Source organism: Triticum dicoccoides, chromosome 5A (genome assembly GCF_002162155.2).
Source record: "Triticum dicoccoides isolate Atlit2015 ecotype Zavitan chromosome 5A, WEW_v2.0, whole genome shotgun sequence".
In the NCBI taxonomy this organism is placed as follows: Eukaryota; Viridiplantae; Streptophyta; class Magnoliopsida; order Poales; family Poaceae; genus Triticum; species Triticum dicoccoides.
Genome location: NC_041388.1, coordinates 228,353,123 through 228,373,263, shown reverse-complemented (window position 1 = coordinate 228,373,263; position 20,141 = coordinate 228,353,123). Strand labels below are relative to the sequence as shown.

Here is a 20,141-nt window from a genome sequence, read left to right as displayed (position 1 = left end):
GTGAGAGTCACGGTTTTGCTTTCGCGAGAGGCACGGTTGTGGTTTCGCGAAAATCACGGCCGTGTCTCTAGAAAAGGGAAAACAAAACGCGTTTTCTGTTTTTTTTTCTTTCGTGAGAGTCACGATTTTGCTTCCGCGAGAGACACGGTTGTACTTTCACGAGAGTCATGGCTGTGCCTCTAGGAAAGGGAAAAAATACACGTTTTCTGTTTTTTTTCTTTCACGAGAGTCACGGTTTTGCTTTCGCGAGAGGCACGGTGTGCCTTCGCGAGAGTCACGGTCGTGCCTCTCGGAAACGAAAAAAAACGTGTTTTCTGTTTTTTTCCTTCCACGAGAGTTACGGTTTTGTTTTCACGAGAGGCACGGACGTGCCTCTTTCGGAAAGGGAAAAAACCGTGCTCCCGGTTCGGCTTATTCGTCTGTTTTTTTTTCGTCTGGTTTTTTCGTGAAAAATAGTTTGTCAAAATCTATCAACATGAGATCTAGTTTTGAAAATCTCGACACGAGAAATTTAATGGTGAAAACGGTTCGATTTAAGATAAAACGATTTCGGCATCTCGACCTCTTCGCTCACACACGGACACAGCGCATGGCTTCGCGCGTGGGCCTCCTCCTCGCTCCCTCCTCCCTCGCCCGAAACCCACCTCGTGCTCGCCTCCCTTATCCCCTGCCTTCCCACCACCTTGGCCGCCCCACCTACCGCCGATTCGCCTCCTCCGCGCCGCTGCGCTCCTCCCTCTGGTGGCCCCGCCAAGCGCCACCCCTCTTTGCCGCCCGCGCCATGTCAGGGTCCGCCGGTAGCCCCCCGTACGCCGCCGAGCTTGCAGCCGCCAAGAAGGCCGTCGCCCTTGCCGCCCGCCTATGCCAGGTGCCCCTTTTCGTATCTCACATCCGCTCCTTGCTGTGTTGAGGTCCGTGGGGGGCGCCGCTCGGCGGAAACCGTGTTGCCGCTACGCGCTACTGCCGCCGGCTGCTCAGCCCTTGCGACGAAAGAGGGGTGGGGAGCGTTGCTGATTCATGGGTAGCATGCACGAGTGTCACACCCCGATCTGGATCGAGGGGCGTCCAGAGTAGGCAGAAAGGGGAAAGGGGAAAGGGGGACGAGGATGGCGTGAGGAAGGGGGGTGAGCGAGAGAGAAAGTGAGGTGAGGGAATTTAGTTCACTAAACAACAGCCTGTTCAATACATCACCCGACGTGGGTTAAGTACCCATCGACCTGGCCCTTGGTCACACGCGCGCCTACAGCTGGCTCACGCACACACGCTACACTTGGCTATGTCAACTGGCGGTCACTCGGTGGTGCCGTGCACAACCGTAGTGACATTCTCCCCTCCTTGAGAATGAACCCCCTCCTTCATGGCTTCGTTCTCCCAAATAGTTGCTTGAGGATAGCGCCGGCGAAGTACGTCGTAGTCCTCCCAGGTAGTAGACGGGGGAACCGTGTCCCAAGCCACTTGAAGCTGAATCACCGGTGCATTGCCCTTCTTCATCATCCTTCTGTCCAAGATTTCCACTGGCAGTGTTTCTTCAGTCGACAGATCGGTAATGACAGGTAGTTCAGAAAACACTGGGCTGTAGTTGGGTGTGAAAGGTTTCAACTGCGAGGCGTGAAACACTGGGTGGATTTTGCTGTCAGCAGGAAGATCCAACTTGTACGCCGAGGGTCCGATGTTGGCGATGACGGAGAAAGGGCCAAAGAACTTGAATGCCAGCTTCGGACAGGGACAACTTGCTACCGATTTTTGCACATATGGCTGAAGCTTCAGAAGAACTTGATCCCCGACTTGAAACACCTGCTCGGTCCGGTTCCTGTCAGCAAACTTCTTGTGCTTGCTCTGCGCCCGTGTCAGGTGAGCGTGCAAGTTCTCTTGATGCAGCGACCAATCCCACTGCTTGCCGTCCGGCAAGGTTGGTTGGGATGCCGGCCAGGTGGCCATGCTCCCCTCGTTGGCTTCTACCCCATACAACGCCTTGAAGGGAGAGCAGCCCAGTGAGGAGTGAAATGAGGAATTGTACCAGAATTCAGCAGAGGGAAGCCATCGTCGCCATTGCCGGGGGGTGTCGTGAACAGCGCAACGCAAGTACATTTCCATGCACTGGTTGACGCGTTCACTTTGTCCATTTGTCTGGGGGTGGTAGGCGGTGGAGTAGAGGAGCTTGGTGCCCGCGCTGGCCAGCAGCTCGCGCCAGAGCGCGCTTGTGAAGACCTTGTCGCGGTCGCTGACAATAGATGCTGGGATGCTGTGGAGCTTGACGACGTTGTCCCAGAACACGCGCGCCAGCTGTGTCGCCGTGAACGGGTGCCGCAGGGGCACGAAGTGGGCAAATTTTGTGAAGCGGTCGACCACCACCATGATTGCATCATACCCCTCTGACTTGGGTAATCCTTCAACAACTTGCCAAGGTGCTGTTGGGATTGGCAGTGGTGCCAATTTGCCCGCTGGCTTGCACAATTCATGCTTGGCTTGCCGGCAGACTTGGCATTGCCGCACGAAGTCGTTGACATCCTGTTTCATACCCCCTCCACTCGTATGCTTTCTTGATGCGGTGGTAGGTGGCCGCGGCGCCGGAGTGGTCGCCCACGGCACTGTCATGCATTGCACTGATTAACTTGGTGCGCAGAGCTATGTTGGCGCCAATCCACAGCCGGCCCTGGCGACGGATGAGCCTGCGGTACAACTCATACTCCTTGTCATCCGGGCTGTGCAACGCGAGTTGTTGTAGTCGCTCCTGCGCGTCCGGATCGGTGGCGTAGGAATTAGCCACCTCCTGGATCCACGCGGGCTGACACAGCGACAACGCGTTGGCGCTGAAGTGGCTGCCCACGCGGGAGAGCGCGTCGGCTGCGCCGTTGTCGATGCCGCGCTTGTACTGAAACTTGAACTGCAGGCCGACGAGTTTCGACATCGCGCGGCACTGGACGTCGGTCACCAGCTGCTGATCGCCCAGCGTGCACAAGCTTTTGTGGTCGGTGACGATGGTGAACGGCCCGCGTTGCAGATAAGAGCGCCACTTGTCCACGGCCATCATTACCGCCAGAAATTCCTTCCTCATAAGTTGAAAGCTTCTGGTTCTTCACTCCCAGCGCCTTGCTGTAGTAGGCAATGGGGTGGCCGTCTTGCACCAGCACCACACCAATGCCCGTGTTGCACGCGTCCGTCTCAATTGAGAAGGGCTTGTCGAAGTCGGGGAGGGCGAGCACCGGCGTGGTCACCATCGCCGCCTTGAGCGTGCCGAACGCGCGTTGCGCGGACTCGGGCCACTTGAAGCCTTTCTTGGTGAGCTGCTGCGCGAGTGGCTTGGCGATGATCCCGTAGTGCGGCACGAACTTGCGGTAGTAGCCGGTGAGCCCAAGGGACGCGCGAAGCTCAGTGGCGTTGGTCGGAGTAGGCCACTGTGCCATGGCGCCGGTCTTCTCGGAGTCTGTTGAGACGCCTTGACATGGCCGAGATAGTCAATGTGGTCTTGCGCAAATGAACACTTCGACATCTTGGCGTAGAGCTGGTGCTCGCGGAGCAAGCTCAGGACGAGGTGAAGGTGCTCCAGCTGCTCTTCCATGTCTCACTGAAAACAAGAATGTCGTCAATGAAGATGATGACAAACTTACGTGTATACTTGGCGACGATGCATTCATCAAGCACTGGAAGGTTGCAGGGGCATTCGTCAGGCCGAACGACATGACGCGGAACTGGAAGTGGCCATGGTGGGTTTTGAATGCAGTCTTGTGTTCGTCCTCCTCGCGCATGCGAATCTGATGATAGCCTACGCGCAAGTCAAGCTTGGAGAAGAATGCCGCGCCGGCCAGTTCATCAAGTAGTTCGTCCATGATCGGCAAAGGAAATTTGTTCTTCACAGTGACGTTGTTGAGACGTCTGTAATCCACGCAGAAGTGCCACGTCCCGTCCTTCTTCTTCACTAGCAGCACGGGTGCAGCGTACGGGCTGACGGAGTGGGTGATCACCCCGACGTCGAGCATCTCTTTCACTTGCCGCTCGATTTCGTCCTTCTGCAGTGGCGAGTAACGATACGGCCTGGTGTTGGTGGGTTGAGCTCCTTCCTCCCAGGTGACCGCGTGATCGTACTGCCTATGAGGGGGTAGGCCCGTAGGCGTGGCGAAGACATCGGCAAACTCGTCCAAGAGATCGTTGATTGGTGTCAGGGACGGCTTGCGCGAACGAGGCGGTGGTGGCTGCATCTCCACCATGGTCATCGCCCAAATGTCGTTGCCGGCGATGAGCTTGCACAATTCAGCCGGTTGGATGGCGGTGAGAGTAGTTGTGGACTTGGGTCAAACACCTTGCAACGTGACCCTCTCGCCGTCATGGACAAAGGAGATGCACTGGTCCTGCCAGTGGCACGTCATCGGGCTGTGCTTGGCGAGCCAGTCCATGCCGAGGATGCCGTCGTACGCGCCGGTGTCGAGCTTGTACATGGGCGTGGAGAACGTGTGCCCTTGCATCCACCACTTCAGCTCTGGAACTTGCCACGAACAGGTGAGGCAATCGCCGTTTGCCACCTGCATGTCCAGCGTTGCGATCTCCTGCGTGGTAGCGCCGACGCGTTCCATGAAGGATTTGTTGATGAAGTTGTGGGTGCTTCCGGAGTCCAACAGCAACAACATGACCTGGTTGTCCACAAGTGCTCGGAGGCGGATGGTACTTGGCGCCTCGGAGCCGTCCAGTGCGTGCGCGGAGATGGTGCAGCACTCCGGTGGAGGAATTGCCGGGTCTGGGGCGTTGAGTAAGTCAAGCGCGTGCACGGCGTCGTCGGTGAGCACTTCCCCGTACGCGCCGACTTGAATTGTGAGTAGCTGGGCCTGCGGATTGCAGCGGTGCTCCCGGCTGTACCGATCGCCGCACTTGAAGCAGAGCCCATTGGCGCGGCGAAATTCCTTGAGTTGGCACTCGCGCTCGTAGTCGTCGGGCTGTTGTCGTGGCGCGGCGCCCGGGCGCGCTGGAGGAGGGCGGCCTTGCGGTTGTGGTCGTGGCCGCGCGCGTGGCGCGTTCAACTCCTCCTGGATGCGCGTGAGGATTGACGCGCGCGTGATGCTTGTGGGGGCTTGAAGACGCACGGCCGCGCGCAGTTCATCCTTGAGTCCCAACGGGAACTGCGTGATGAAGAACTTGGCGGAGAGCGAGGGATTGAGCGCCAGTAAATGGTACATGTGGCTGTCGAACACCTGGCGGTACTCGCTGACGGTGCCGCTCTGTCGGAGTTGAAGAAGCTTGTGCATCTCCAGCTCGAACTCGTTGGCGCTGAACTCCTCGATTATTGCTGCGCAGAACGCCTCCCATCCCAGGCCATCATGTGTTTGACAAAATGCTTGCAGCCAGTGAGCGGCCTGGCCCTCGATGTACAACGTCGCCATGGTCACCCAGCTGGACGCCGGCACGCGGTAGAGGTCGAAGTAGGTGCGGCAGCGATCTAACCAGAGGTACGGGGCAGTGCCATCGAAACGCGGGAACTCGTGCTTGGGTGGCTTGATGTAGTTGTCGTGGTGTTGGTGGTGGTGCGGTTCGTTCTGCTGCTGGAGCAGAACTTGGAGCAGAGGCGGACGCTGATCTGCGAGGCGGGGAGACGACGGCGGTCCCTGTTGTTGTTGGTGCGCCGGTGGAGGACGAAGAGGAGGCGGCGGGGGTGGAGGTGGTGACGGGTTGAGGACGGTGGCCGATCCCGATCCGCGCGGTGACGGCGACCTCTCGAGCGCCTTGCGCGTCTCGTCAACGTCGGCTTGGGTGAGATCCACCTGTTTAGACAGCGCCAGCAGATCTTGCGAAATCTGCGCGTTGAAGGCGGCCTGCACTTCGAGTCGCTTGTCGTTGTCGATCTTCTGCTCGTCGAGGCGGGCGAGGACTGTCTCCATGAGGGCCTTGAACGTGCTGGTGTTGTCGTCCATGGTGGACAGCAGCTGCCGCGTCTGAACCGAAGGTTTGGACGGCGCCGTTGCTCCTTTCCGAGCCGATCCAACCCCGCCGGGGATTTTGGGCGAAGCCGGAGCAGATCGCACCCGCGACGGTGGATGTTACAGATCAAGGCCAAGAGGATTCGTGGGGCAGCGGAGAAATTTTTTGCGGCAGGATTCGGTGGCTCTGATGACCAAATGTCACACCTCGATCTGGATCAAGGGGCGTCCAGAGTAGGCAGAAAGGGGAAAGGGGGACGAGGATGGCGTGAGGAAGGGGGTGAGCGAGAGAGAAAGTGAGGTGAGGGAATTTAGTTTACTAAACAACAGCCTGTTCAATACATCACCCGACGTGGGTTAAGTACCCATCGACCTGGCCCTTGGTCACACACGCGCCTACAGCTGGCTCACGCACACACGCTACACTTGGCTATGCCAACTGGCGGTCACTCGGTGGTGCCGTGCACAACTGTAGTGACAACGAGCGACCATTTTATTCCATTTCTTTGCATCGCGAATTACACTTTCAAGACGATATCGTATATCAACTCTTACAATACGAGCAGTGTAATCTCTGTGAGGGTACATCATCTCTTACAGTATAGTACTCGTAAAAATCTTCTACTGTATATTCGAAGCCTGTTAGCGTAGGTAGTCTTAATTATGATAATCACCTTTCCTTACTATCTGGAGCTAGAGATCTTTGAGTTTGTTGATTGCATTGCTTGCTTCGCTCTTCAGATTCTTGATGCATTCCTGCAGCTGGAATTTATTGCTTTTGCTCCATGTCTTCCTTCTTCAGACTGTACAGCAGGAAATTCTGCAATCAGATATTCAGTCCAAGGCGGATAAAAGTCCTGTGACAGTAGCTGACTATGGTACATGCCCACTTTGTAACTCTTTACCTCTAAGTGCTTGTGTTTGCTGCTTAATGCTTAATAATTAGTTAATTAGTGCCCGTACTTAACCATAATTCAAGTTACTCCAGGAGTCCTCTATTATTTCTTGCTTTAACTTATATGGAGATGTTAAGATTTCTTAATGATAAGGTTTCTTACACCGAGATGATAAGATTTCTTAAAGACCATTCAGAATTGTATGCTCGTCAATCGGTTAAGACTAATACATGAAACTTGTTCTTCCTCTCAACTTCCTCACTTGTTAATTTTCTTTTCGTACATGTAGGATCTCAAGTATTGGTAAGTCTTGCGTTAAATATGGAAGTAACTTCTGGTTCATTTTCTATGGTGGCCGAAGAGGTAATTCACTTGTGTTGCTATTGAATTATTCTGTGTTTAATAGTACATAAGTATTTTACGGTTAAGTGGTTGTATGTACATAGGACTCAGAAGACTTGAGAAAGGATAACGCTGAAGAAATTCTGGAACATATTACTGATCTTGTAAATGAAACTCTCGCTGAGAATGGTTCATACAACATTACTTTATCTAAGGAAGGTATCCTCTCTGCAATTGATACTGGGAAGTCTGAAGGAGGTCCATCTGGCCGACATTGGGTTCTGGATCCAATTGATGGGACTAAAGGGTGAGCTATGGTAACTGCAACCTGCAGGTGTCACAATCTGCTAATGCGAGAAATGCATTTTTTTCCCCACCATATACTCTACTAGTTATTACAAGTGCGTTCTTGCTCACCAAAACCAGTGTTGCTGATTTGCTGTCCGTGTTCCTAATCATTAGTTATTCAAGGTAGCAGGCACCACTGCCTTCTTTCAAATGACTTGAGTTCCTGACCTATGGTTCTTAAGTTCTTCACACAGAATGAATTATTTTACCAATTATCTTATTTAATAATTTATCAGTGTTTCTTAGATCTGATTTATGCCTCGCTCAAGTATATTGGTGCATCTCATATGGCATGGACAAACATGCGATGATGTGCCATTTTTGTATAACTGGTTTAGTGAAGCATGCTACTGTATGGATATGTTAAGCAAAATATCAATTCTCTCTTGGCATTTATGCTGATATTACGTTGATGTACATTTTGCCCTTCCTATATTAAATAGAAAAGGTCAATAAGGTAGTGTTTTATCTATTACATTGTCTTTTCAATTAAGAAACCATAAGCATGATAGGCGTTACACATAAAGCAGAAGAATTTCATGAAGTTAAACTCATGCAAGCAATATTACAGCAAAGGGAAAACTAAATGTAGATTCAAGGGTGGATTCTTGAGGTTAGGGTTTAGGTACTTGTGCATTTTGAGAAATTTTTCAAATTAATCATGGATGTGCATCTTGTAAAAAAAAATTCACCTGCGAAAATTCATGCAAATATATGATAAAAAGTCAAGAAAGAAAAGTGTTGCAATTATACTATTCAAAAAATAAGTTTCTTTCTTTTTCTTTTTGCGCAGGGTATGCTTTTTAATAATGTTCCATGTTTTTGTAGGTCCTCATATTATGACATGATGCACATCTATGATTTGTTTTTGAAAATTTAAGCTGCAGAAGTGGGTAAACCTAAAATCAAGCACACACCCTTCATGTACAACAAATTGATAATTTGACTCTACAATTGAAGGGTTGCCCTTGATCTTCCATGGCACAAACAATTTGGTAGAAATGACATTACCATCTGACGCAATGAGATGGAATGATCATCTTACACAATGACAAGCAGTAGAAGTGCCAATATTACTTCAAAAATTTTGTGAACCAGTTCTTAGTAAACTGTATTCTGTTCCCTTTTCTGAGATAGCTCGTGAAGTGCTAAAAACTGATCAGCTAACTGGCTAGATTGAATGCCCTTTCTTTCATGTCCCATATTTTAGCTAAAACATTCTAACCTGATCAATCGTGGACAGTACTTACCATTGTTTGAAAAGAAAGACATTCTGGCCATTTGATGATGGATTTTTCCTGCTGAAAAACAATGATATGCAATGCAGCACCTCTTGTTACTATCTTTGTCTATAATACATTTTGACCATTTTTGTGTTGTTTTAATAACTTGATTCAGTTTCTTGAGAGGAGGCCAATATGCAATCGCACTGGCACTGCTTGATGAGGGCAAAGTTGTTTTGGGCGTGTTGGGATGTCCAAATCTTCCTTTGACATCAATAAGCAACCTCAATGGTAGCTCATCAGGAGATCAAACGGGGGCCCTCTTTTCAGCTACAATTGGTTGTGGTGCTGAAGTAGAGTCATTAGAGGGCTCTCCACCACAAAAGGTTATTACCATTTTCTAGCTCTTTTATTTTGATTTGAAATAGTTAAGCCTATTTCTACCTATGTGAGATATTTTGTTTTTATTATTGACTCGCTTCTGGTTAACTTTCATTATAGATTAGTGTTTGTACCATCGACAATCCAGTGAATGCCTCGTTTTTTGAATCCTATGAAGGAGCACACACAATGCATGATTTAACTGGCTCTATAGCGGAGGTTTGATCTTGACTAGTCTTTGCTTAGGCTATATCCGTTTTAGTAGAAACTAATTCCGTGTTTGAGTGCTACCAGAAACTTGGTGTCCAAGCTCCTCCAGTCAGAATAGATAGCCAAGCAAAATATGGTGCTCTGGCCTGTGGCGTTGGTGCCATTTACTTGCGTTTTCCACACAAGGGTTATAAGGAAAAGATATGGGATCATGCAGCTGGCGCAATTGTCGTCACAGGTAATACATTTCTCTTTATTTTTGTAATACATTTCTCTTTATTTATTTTTAAACAAGGAACTCGGCTGAAGGATACATATTTCCTTATTTTCCCTTTTCGTGTGTTCCCCAGAAGCTGGAGGTGTAGTAACAGATGCCTCAGGAAACGATCTCGATTTCTCGAAAGGGAGATTTCTTGATGTTGACACAGGCATCATTGCCACAAATAAGCAGTTGATGCCATCACTGCTGAAGTCTGTCCAGGAGGCCATCAAGGAGAAAAGCCAGGCCCCTTCCCCATTGTAGAAGCTTCTTTGGTTTGAACCTTCCCTGTTGTAGTTGGATTGATCCAAAACAATGATCGCAATGCCACACCTTATTCACACTGTTTTATGTGTAAATGACCTTTTTGTTGGGACAAATGCAATCCTTGTTGTATCACATTTGTACATCTAAGGAGTGGTGACAGCCATGTCTTAAATAAAATAGGCATTTGCCTGCAGTTATAAATATCTTAGCATAGCTTTGTTCAACATAAATGTCAGCAACAACTATTCTTTGTGTGAGCAGCTTGGAGTGGCGCCGGACCGGGCATACACATTGGACCTAGGCGAGCTGGGAATGCCAACTTTTGACATGACACATCTTGAGGAAGAGTTCACAGAGGAGGAGATCTGGGAGGCGGTCCGTGCGCAAGACCTCAACAAAGCGCCGGGTCCGGATTCTCGGCCCGGTTCTATGTTGCATGCTGGCCGATCATTAAGGGCGATGTGTTGGCAGCTTTCCAGGCATTTGGGGACATGGACTTCCGTGGAATGACTTCCATCAATCAGGCATTCATCACTCTTCTGCCAAAATCTGCTACTGCGATTGAGGTCTGAGATTACAGACCGATCAGCCTAATTCATAGCTTTCCCAAGCTGGCTGCTAAGGGTCACCGGAGATATGCCACGCTTGGTCGGTGCACACTAGAATGCCTTTCATAAGAGGGAGATGCTTGCATGATAACTACATGATGGTACAAGGCATGGCAAAGAAACTTCACACTTCCTTGACGCCTTCGGTTATGCTTAAGCTAGACATTACGAAAGCATTTGACACTGTGGACTGGGCGTTCTTGATGGAGGTTCTGAAGCAACTTGGGTTCGGCCCAAAATGCATCGCTTGGGTTACCGGCCTCCTTGCATCCTCCTCAACAAGGATCATGCTGAATGGAATACCAGGCGAAGTCATATATAGCCGGCAAGGTCTACGGCAAGGAGACCCTATGTCCCCCTGCCTTTTGTCATGGTCATGGAGGCCCTTCACCACCTGCTTCAACGCGCGGCCTCAGAGGGGTTGTTGACTCCCCTTGCACTAAACGGGCTACAGCTCAGGACATCGATATATGCGGATGATGTGGTCACCTTTCTAAGGCCTGACCGTGGGAGCCTCAGGGCATGCGCCGCACTGCTCACAGATTTTGGTATGGCTTCGGGCCTACGGACGAACATGGTCAAGTGTTCTGCGCACCCGATTCGTTGTTCGGAGGAGCAAGTGCAGTGGATAGCTGAGGAGCTAGGTTGCCAGGCGATCGGATGGCCTTGCCGGTACCTCGGGTTGCCTTTGGGCTTGCGCAAGGTATCGGCATCGCAGTTACAGTATGTGGTGGATAGAATGGCCGATCGCCTTCCCGCATGGCAAGCGAGACTGCTCTTCCGGGCTGCGCGTCTGGAGCTAGTAAAGACCACGCTAGCGTCCATGCCCATACATGCGATGGTGGCGCTGGACCTGCCAGTGAAAACCATCGAAGCTGCAAATAAGATATGTCGCAGTTTTCTGTGGAAGGGACGCCGAGACGTGCATGCCGGTCATTGTCTAGTGACATGGGATCAGGTGTGCACGCCAAAGGAGTATGGCGGCCTCGGCATTCCGAATTTGCGCATTCTCAACGCTGCACTCCGAGCAAGATGGCCTTGGTTAATGCGAACGGAGCACGACCGGCCATGGAATGAGTTCAACATTCAAGTGTCACCGGACTCCTTGAGCATATACAAGGCGGCGATGAAGTGCATGATAGGAAATGGAGAGGTGCCTTTGTTCTGGACAGATTGATGGCTATGGGATGGAAGAATCCAAGACCTCATGCCAAACCTATTCGCTGCAGTCAAAAGGAGAGCGCGGAAGAGAACAGTGAGACAAGCCATAACCGAAGGTTAGTGGCTAGATGTGTCGCCTAACATGAGCCCCCAAGCTCTCACCGAGTTCCTATAGCCTGTGGACAGAACCCAACATATTCAGCTCGTGGATGGCATGGAAGATAGATTGGTCTAGGCTTGGGAACCAAATGGGTGCTTCTCGGCGAGATCGGCCTACCAGGCGTTCTTTGCTGGGAGAGTGGAGGCCGTTGGGGCCGTGCAAATCTGGAGGTCAAGAGCGCCGATGACCTGCAAATTCTTCGCGTGGCTGGCGGCTCGGGAGAAGTGTTGGACGGCTGACAGGCTTGCGTGTCGGCACCTACCGCATCCTCCGGCTTGCCCCTTTTGTGATCAGGAGCCAGAGACAATCAACCACATCCTTCTCGGCTGCGTCTTTGCTAGAGAAGTGTGGCTCTCCATTCTCGACCACTGGGACAAACTAACTTGGTTGCCAACTGAGGATGACAATCTGGTGGAATGGTGGACCTCCATTAACCCGCAGCCAAAGCTTAGGAAGGAGACATGGACCGTCATTGCGTTGGTGGCTTGGATGTTGTGGAAACATAGGAATGATGTAGTGTTCAATGGAGCGACAACCTCCACAAGTGAGCTCCTCAGGAAGATTGATCTACAAGGGCAAGACTGGAGGGCAGCAGGGCTACTGCGAGAGGCGGGATCGCTCCCGATTAGAGTAGATGAGTGGGTTAGTAGTGAGTAATCGGCATGTCAAAAATTGGCTTTCATAGCCGTGGCTAAGTTGTAAAACTGTCTGCCTTTCTAGGCATCTTCTATCTATGATCTCGTTACGTCAGCTTTGACGTATCCTTGAAAAAAAAACAGCCAATCTCCTGTATTATTCTTTCGGAGATTTTTGATGGGCACTTTATTCCCCCTTGATAAATTACATACAATTCAAGCTATAATCACTATTAACTCTTATGGTACCAACTAAATCATCATTTATGGGTACTTGCAGACTCAACATTGCAGAGCTACGGCTAATAGGACTAAACAGGCACATCAGCTGGATACTCTGCAGAATGCTTTTTGATGGTATCCAGCAGCGACCGCTCTTGCTCACGAAGGTTGGAAGGCATTTGATCATAAACATCAGTGAAGAGCTCCGCAAGCCCGTGTTTTGGCATCCTCTCGGCCACCTGAATGGCTTGCAGGAGCTACACAGAAATGAGCTAACAGTTTCAGTTGGTCATGTATGAAAACTAAATGCATTACAGAGATCCAGATCCACCTTTCTGCAACACCAATATTACATTACCTCTTGCCGCACATTGTTCCTGAGTTCAGACTCTTGAGTGTCGCACCACCATCCATTCCCCTGAACCCATTTTCTGTACCTGGAGACGGGATCCCTCGCTGTTCGCCAATGCTCCATCTCATCAGCCGGCCTGTACTTGGTTGAATCGTCGGATGTCGAGTGATGGCCGACTCGATAGGTCATAGCCTGAAAGCTTTCTACTCAGTAAAGTACTCTCAGCAAATGGTATATTCTGAAATTTTGTTAAACTATACTATTGTGCACCTCGATTAAAATAGGCCTTCCTTCAGTTATAGCCATTTCCCGGGCGGTGTGGACTGTACTGTACACAGCAAGAGTATCGTTGCCGTCTACCCTGATACTACGTATTCCGTAGGCCTGACCGCGGGTAACAACTCCATCACCTGCAAGAGTAGTTGGGTTTTATACAGTGCCGTGCCAATATTCCCTTGTATGATTGAGCAGAGGCACAATTCATACTTCTGAACTGTTCGGCGGTTGGGGTGCTGATTGCCCAGCCATTGTTGCGGCAGAAGAAGATCACTGGCGCTTCCGTGACAGCAGCGAAGTTGAGCGCGGCATGGAAGTCTCCCTGACGTTTTTCAGCTCTTAGAGAGATCTGGTTACAAGTTGTAAGTAAGCAACCAATGATTGTTCATCTACCTCGCTCGTGCCACCATCGCCAAAATACGTGATGGCACATGCCTTCTTCTTGTCCATCTTGAGAGAATAGGCAGCGCCAACAGCTTGAGGGAGCTGAGTGCTGATCAATTGCCAACAAGGATAAATCTCAGCTTCACTTGCACAACATTTTTCTTTTTTCTTTTCTTTTTTCAGAAAGGAAGGAGGAAGTATTTCATTTTTTTTTCTTTTCCGAAAAGGAAGGAGAAGGAAGTATTTCATACTTACGCGATAGGCGATGAGACTGTGAAATAATTCAGACGGTTTGATCCGTAATGTATTGGCATCTGCCTGCCTTTACCGTAATCCAGCTTGTTCCCAAACAACTGGTTTGCAAATTCTTGCAGTGTGAAGCCACGCCATAGAAGAACACCGGGCTCCCTGTACTTCATTTGGCTCCAAAATTTCCGGCCAAGAAAAGAAAAGTAAGTAAAATCAATACTATTCAGCACTAACATTCTTTTTTGGAGCAGATGATATGCACCTGAGGTAGTACAATGTCTTGAGCACTAAGCGCAGCAGCAGAGGCTATGTTGATTGCTTCTTCACCATTGGAAGTTAGATAGAAGGAAATTCTTCCCTGCCTCTGAGCTTCGTAGAAGATTGTGTCCATAATCTGGAGGGTGACCATGTTACTGTACATTTTCAGAGCCAACTCCTTACTGACCTGACAAGAATGAGAGACATGCTTCAGAACAAAATTATTCAGTCGTGGAGCAATGGCAATGGCAATGGCGGTACTACACCTCTTGGAATCTACTGCTGTATATAGTCCCACCATCATCGTCAAGAACACGGTAACAATTAATCCTTTCCATTTGCGACTCTGGCAGGAAATTCATTTCACCAACAAAGGAAAGCTTTCCTCCAGGGAAATCTACAAACTGCGTTGGTAACAATCAAAATTAAGTTAGTTGTGCATGGGGAAAACCATTGGTGGCCCCAGAAGAATGAATGTATAAAATCTCCTCGAAATAAATTTGGAAGCACAACCGGGTTAGTCTAACTGACCTTGGAGGCAAGGCAATGGACTATTTTATTCGTTGACAACGATTGACCATGGCAATATCAACATTGTTTTACTTTACCAGCAGGGACTCGTAATAATTTGTCTCATCAGTTGACACGGAGTGACATCACAGGAATTATAAATAAATAAAACACGCAAGAGAAAAGAAGCCGTGTGAGCTTACTAAACCTGAAGTGAAGTCCCACCAGCCTATTGACTCAATGACACGTCCTTCCTTATCTGCTTACTTTACTACTTGTTGTCAATTCTATCCACAATTGTCATGTGTTAAAGTTGTCTCGTTTCTTAGGAATATTAGAAGCATATATAGTAATCACGTGTATACAGGATGCTCTTTCCAAGTGAGAATCACGATGATATCCACACTAAATTTTCTTTAATCAAGGAGAAAGATCACATGATCCTAGGCGCAGCATCCTGAATGTTTGTTTTCTGAGGAAGGGGTTTACCTTCCCTGTTGCATATATATAATGTATTTTTTTGCGGGAAATATAATGTAATTTTCAAAACCAGAGCGTCCTAAATATTCGTGGTACTACGTATCACTACTAGTTTATCCTGACAATTCTACACACATGTCTAGAAGCGGCCGTCCTACTGTATGTACCACAACATACGAGTGCACAGATACCTGCAGATCGCCTGCGGCAAGTCCATTCTCCGGCTCCTCGATGGCAGCGGCGGCGGCGCTATCTCCTGCGAAGCGCCGGACGGAGCAGAACCCCCTGCTTTGGTCCCCTGATGGCACCCCGAGAACCGGCACCGTCGACCAGCTCAAGGGCCACGGCCCTGGTCCACGGCTGCGCAGCTCGCCAGCGAGCCTCCTGGCGGCCCGGCGCGCCAGCCACGCGGCCATGTGTATGTACGTGACTATCTAGGTACACGCACTATCTCGTACGATGCGAGCTTCCGGCGCGATCAGCTGCAAGAATTCTGCGCAATCGACTCAATTCAATGGTGGTTGGAATTTATAGGTGGCAGAGTGGGAGTTGGATAGAGACGAGAAAAGGAAACAAGAGAAGAAGCAGCGAGCGAAGCAAAGAGGGAGAAAGTGTGAGTTGGAAAGATAAGTGTGTGTGCAGCGAGGAGCGCGAGGAGTTTGGAGGTAGGAGAAGACGGGCACGGCTCACTGGTGTCCGGAGAGTGACGACTGATTGATTGCAGCTGCAGGGGTTGAAGGATGGCGCGTGGGGCAGGAGGTTGCACGTGGAAGCTGTGGCCCGGTGCCGGGGTGGGTGGGTGGGTGATGAAGGATGGGAGCTGAGGCCGGTGACAGGGCATGCTCAGCCCATTGTGCTCCATGGACGGTAGTACCAGGAGGATTGCATGCATCGATAATTCTATCAAATTACTTGTAGCAGGATTGGATGTATTTAAAACTAAAATACATCTAAATATATCCATATCTAGGACAAGTAATTCGGAACGGAGGGAGCAACATATAAGGACTCTAGCCAACTTACCTCCAGATGCTCCCTCGATTGAGCCGTCTGTGACCGTCTGATCTGCCTTCTGGCACATCTGAGCCGTTGGATTTTCGCTTGCGGTTAATTGTTTTTCACCCCGGGATTCATTTTTCTGCCCAATGACCGGTGGGCTCGTCTCACGCGCATATTGGTTGGGTGGGTGACGTCCAGGTGAGAGAGAATTTGAGACTGTTTAGTTCTAGGACTAGCATTGCCATACTTTGCCACACATTTTTGCCAAGCTTGCTTAAGGTTAGTTCATCAAAATGAGAGCTATAAGTTGGCAAGCCTAAGGAAATCTTGCCACACGTTTTAAATGTATACCATGTGGGGCCCAAATATGGCTTACCTAAAGTGTGGCTTGAACCAAACACTCATCTAAATTGATTAAACTTGCCTAACCTTAGATGTGGCAATCTTTGGCAAAGTTAACCAAACAGCCCCGTCTCATCACTCCTCCCGTCCCGTGCGCCGCGCACGCACCCAAACCAAGTAACCAACCCAATCTAGTCCTGCCACGCTGTGACGCCCCCGATTTAATCGTACACTAATCATGCACGCAAATGTGTACGATCAAGATCAGGGACTCACGGGAAGATATCACAACACAACTCTAAAACATAAATAAGTCATACAAGCATCATAATACAAGCCAGGGGCCTCGAGGGCTCGAATACAAGTGCTCGATCATAGACGAGTCAGCGGAAGCAACAATATCTGAGTACAGACATAAGTTAAACAAGTTTGCCTTAAGAAGGCTAGCACAAACTGGGATACAGATCGAAAGAGGCGCAGGCCTCCTGCCTGGGATCCTCCTAAACTACTCCTGGTCGTCGTCAGCGGGCTGCACGTAGTAGTAGGCACCTCCGGGTAGTAGTCGTCGTCGACGGTGGCGTCTGGCTCCAGGGCTCCAGCATCTGGTTGCGACAACCAGGTAGAAGGGAAAGGGGGAAAAGTGGGAGAAAAGCAACCGTGAGTACTCATCCAAAGTACTCGCAAGCAAGGAGCTACACTACATATGCATGGGGATATGTGTAAAGGGCCATATCGGTGGACTGAACTGCAGAATGCCAGAATAAAAGGGGGATAGCTAATCCTGTCGAAGACTACGCTTCTGGCAGCCTCCGTCTTGCAGCATGTAGAAGAGAGTAGATTGAAGTCCTCCAAGTAGCATCCCCAAGTAGCATCTCCAAATAGCATCTCATAGCATAATCCTACCCGGCGATCCTCTCCTCGTATCCCTGAGAGAGAGCGACCACCGGTTGTATCTGGCACTTGGAAGGGTGTGTTTTATTAAGTATCCGGTTCTAGTTGTCATAAGGTCAAGGTACAACTCCAAGTCGTCCTGTTACCGAAGATCACGGCTATTCGAATAGATTAACTTCCCTGCAGGGGTGCACCACATAACCCAACACGCTTGATCCCATTTGGCCGGACACACTTTTCTGGGTCATGCCCGGCCTCGGAAGATCAACACGTCGCAGCCCCACCTAGGCACAACAGAGAGGTCAGCACGCCGGTCTAAACCTAAGCGCACAGGGGTCTGGGCCCATCGCCCATAGCACACCTGCACGTTGCGTACGCGGCCGAAAGCAGACCTAGCCTAGTGGCGTTCCAGTCCAATTCGGCGCGCGCCGCTCCGTCGCTGACGTCTGAAGTGCTTCGGCTGATACCACGACGTCGGGATACCCATAACTACTCCCACGTAGATGGTTAGTGCGTATAGGCTCGTAGCCAGACTCAGATCAAATACCAAGATCTCGTTAAGCGTGTTAAGTATCCGCGAACGCCGAACAGGACCAGGCCCACCTGTCTCCTAGGTGGTCTCAACCTGCCCTGTCGCTCTGCCACAAGTAACAGTCGGGGGCCGTCGGGAACCCAGGCCCACCTCTACCGGGGTGGAGCCACCTGTCCTTTCAGCCCCCAACTCCGAACAGTATCACAGGCAATGTAACAGTGTAAAGTATATAGTATATGCCCGTGATCACCTCCCGAAGTGATCACAGCCCAGTAGTATAGCATGGCAGACGGACAAGAGTGTAGGGCCACTGATGGAACACTAGCATCCTATACTAAGCATTTAGGATTGCGGGTAAGGTATCAATGACTGTAGCAGCAATGACAGGCTATGCATCAGAATAGGATTAACGGAAAGCAGTAACATGCTACACTACTCTAATGCAAGCAGTATAGAGAAGAGTAGGCGATATCTGGTGATCAAAGGGGGGGCTTGCCTAGTTGCTCTGGCAAGAGAGAGGGGTCGTCAACTCCGTAGTCGAACTGGGCAGCAACAGCGTCGGTCTCGTAGTCTACCGGAGAGAAGAGGGTGAAGAAACAATGAATACAATGCAAACAAATGCATATCGATGCATGACATGACAAGTAACGATGCTAGGTGTGCCCAATCGCGGTAGTAGGTGATACCGACGAAGGGGGGAAACATCCGGGAAAGTATTCCCGGTGTTTCGTGTTTTCAGTCAGATGAACCGAGATGAAATGTTGTAGGTTCACTATGCTAGGGACGCGTGGCGGATGAACGGGTTGCGTATCTGGATTCGTCTCGTCGTTTTGAGCAACTTTCATGTACAAAGTTTTTCCATCCGAGTTACGGATGAATTTCTACGAATTTCCAAAGATTTAAACAGCTATTTGGAATTCCTGAAATTTGGCTAAGTCTGAGAATTGTTCAGTTTTTAAAGTCCACTTAGCTGATTTCTAAAGGCTATAACTACGGTTCTGCCCAACCTATGGATTAGTACCTTATATCAAAAATGACCATTTCCCTGTGATCTACAAGACAATATTAATTGCATCACTGCTAGTGTTCATTTGCTTAATCAAAATTTTGCTTGAAAAGTGCCACTTGTTGTTAATTCCAGAAATTGTTAAAATATACGAACATAGGATTTTGTGATTTTCACAGGATTTAATCCATGCCTTATTTAAATTTGGTCCAATGGGGTAACTTGTAGCTTGTTGAGTGTACTACCTAAACAAATTAATTTCAGCTAAGTTAGACTTTGTTTGACCACAATTTTGTTGCCATTCAAAGGGCTAATAGAGTAGAAATAACAGAAGCTAGCCAGTGCTACAGTAACATTCAGTTACTGTAGCAGCAGCAGCAGAGATACGAATTGCAGCAGCAGGTGCGGCTGCAAGCACGGGTGGGCAGCAGTCGGGCGTGACGCGGCGTGAGCAGAGGCAAGGCGAAGCAGCAGCGCAGGCGAGGCCACGCGCAGCCGGCAACGGGGGTGCCGCCAAGCGCCGGCCGGAGGAGGACAGCAGCGTCGCCAGCGACGAGCGGGCAGATGCCATGGCTCGGGCGAGCCCGAAGGCGGGGCTGCGGGGCACGATTCGTTGCAGGGCCGGGTGCGTTCGAACGCTCGCGGCAGCGCGCGTTGACTAGTGGTGGCCGCAGGCACGGGGGTGGCCGGGGTTGAGCGGTGCTTCGAGATCAGGCGATAGCCGGAATCGGAGCTCGACGAGGACGAAGCTAGGAGCAGCGAGAGGATGCGCTGGAGAGAGCACCGGTGTCGCGGCGTTGTAGGGAGCACGGTTATGCAGTCGGACGCGAGCCGCGCGTGCGGTGACCGCGACAGCGAGCTCGACGCCGGAGCCGTAGCTTGGCAATGGTGGTGCGAGCGTCGCGCGCGACTAGCTACGGCACGAAAACGGAGCAAGAACGGGGAGCAGAAGGAGGTGGAGCTCACCGAGCGGCACACACGCTGGCCCTTGGTGGGTTTAGTAGCAGCTGGGGATGACGGAGACGGCGGTGGTCACCGACGACGAAGACGGAGACGAGCTCGATCCGCGCGATGCCGAGCCCGTCGTCTCCAATGGCTCGGCTCAGGCGACGCAGCGGAGGGCGGCGAAGCTCCGCGACATCTCGCCGGGGCTCGGTGTCGTCGGAGAGCGCGGGATCGACGGCGGCGAGCGGCGGAGGCTAACGGGCGAGTGGGGAACGAGTGGAGAGGGAGAGGCCGAGAGGGAG

At 50.4% G+C, this 20,141-nt stretch overlaps 2 protein-coding genes across 2 annotated transcripts; one reads left to right on the top strand and one right to left on the bottom strand.

The window, feature by feature from the left end:
• Positions 1 to 556: 556 nt before the first annotated feature.
• LOC119300772 (3'(2'),5'-bisphosphate nucleotidase-like) lies at positions 557 to 10,037 on the top strand. The gene is made up of 8 exons (XM_037577661.1): positions 557 to 868; positions 6,706 to 6,781; positions 7,089 to 7,162; positions 7,246 to 7,448; positions 8,888 to 9,098; positions 9,214 to 9,312; positions 9,388 to 9,541; positions 9,654 to 10,037. Exons 1-8 carry the CDS (start codon positions 590 to 592, stop codon positions 9,824 to 9,826), a joined length of 1,269 nt encoding a protein of 422 aa, XP_037433558.1. The 5' UTR covers positions 557 to 589; the 3' UTR covers positions 9,827 to 10,037.
• Positions 10,038 to 12,522: 2,485 nt separating this feature from the next.
• Positions 12,523 to 15,835, bottom strand: LOC119300771 (2-oxoisovalerate dehydrogenase subunit alpha 2, mitochondrial-like). Its single transcript, XM_037577660.1, has 9 exons — positions 15,316 to 15,835; positions 14,401 to 14,538; positions 14,139 to 14,321; positions 13,883 to 14,040; positions 13,637 to 13,736; positions 13,454 to 13,565; positions 13,238 to 13,377; positions 12,974 to 13,159; positions 12,523 to 12,872 (listed from the first exon to the last, which is right to left on the bottom strand). The coding sequence occupies exons 1-9, from the start codon at positions 15,538 to 15,540 to the stop codon at positions 12,705 to 12,707; spliced, it is 1,410 nt and encodes a 469-aa protein (XP_037433557.1). The 5' UTR covers positions 15,541 to 15,835; the 3' UTR covers positions 12,523 to 12,704.
• Between the last annotated feature and the right edge of the window lie 4,306 nt (positions 15,836 to 20,141).

What these genes read in the sequence shown, in the direction of transcription:
- LOC119300772 (XM_037577661.1), top strand. Translation starts at nt 590, where the DNA reads ATGGCTTCGCGCGTGGGCCTCCTCCTCGCTCCCTCCTCCCTCGCCCGA. An exon ending in AGGGCTCTCCACCACAAAAG is followed by an intron (nt 9,099 to 9,213) that starts GTTATTACCATT and finishes CTTTCATTATAG; the next exon opens with ATTAGTGTTTGTACCATCGA. An exon ending in TAACTGGCTCTATAGCGGAG is followed by an intron (nt 9,313 to 9,387) that starts GTTTGATCTTGA and finishes GAGTGCTACCAG; the next exon opens with AAACTTGGTGTCCAAGCTCC.
- LOC119300771 (XM_037577660.1), bottom strand. Translation starts at nt 15,540, where the DNA reads ATGGCCGCGTGGCTGGCGCGCCGGGCCGCCAGGAGGCTCGCTGGCGAG. An exon ending in GCGATGGTGGCACGAGCGAG is followed by an intron (nt 13,566 to 13,636) that starts GTAGATGAACAA and finishes GAAAAACGTCAG; the next exon opens with GGAGACTTCCATGCCGCGCT. An exon ending in GGAACAATGTGCGGCAAGAG is followed by an intron (nt 12,873 to 12,973) that starts GTAATGTAATAT and finishes ATTTCTGTGTAG; the next exon opens with CTCCTGCAAGCCATTCAGGT.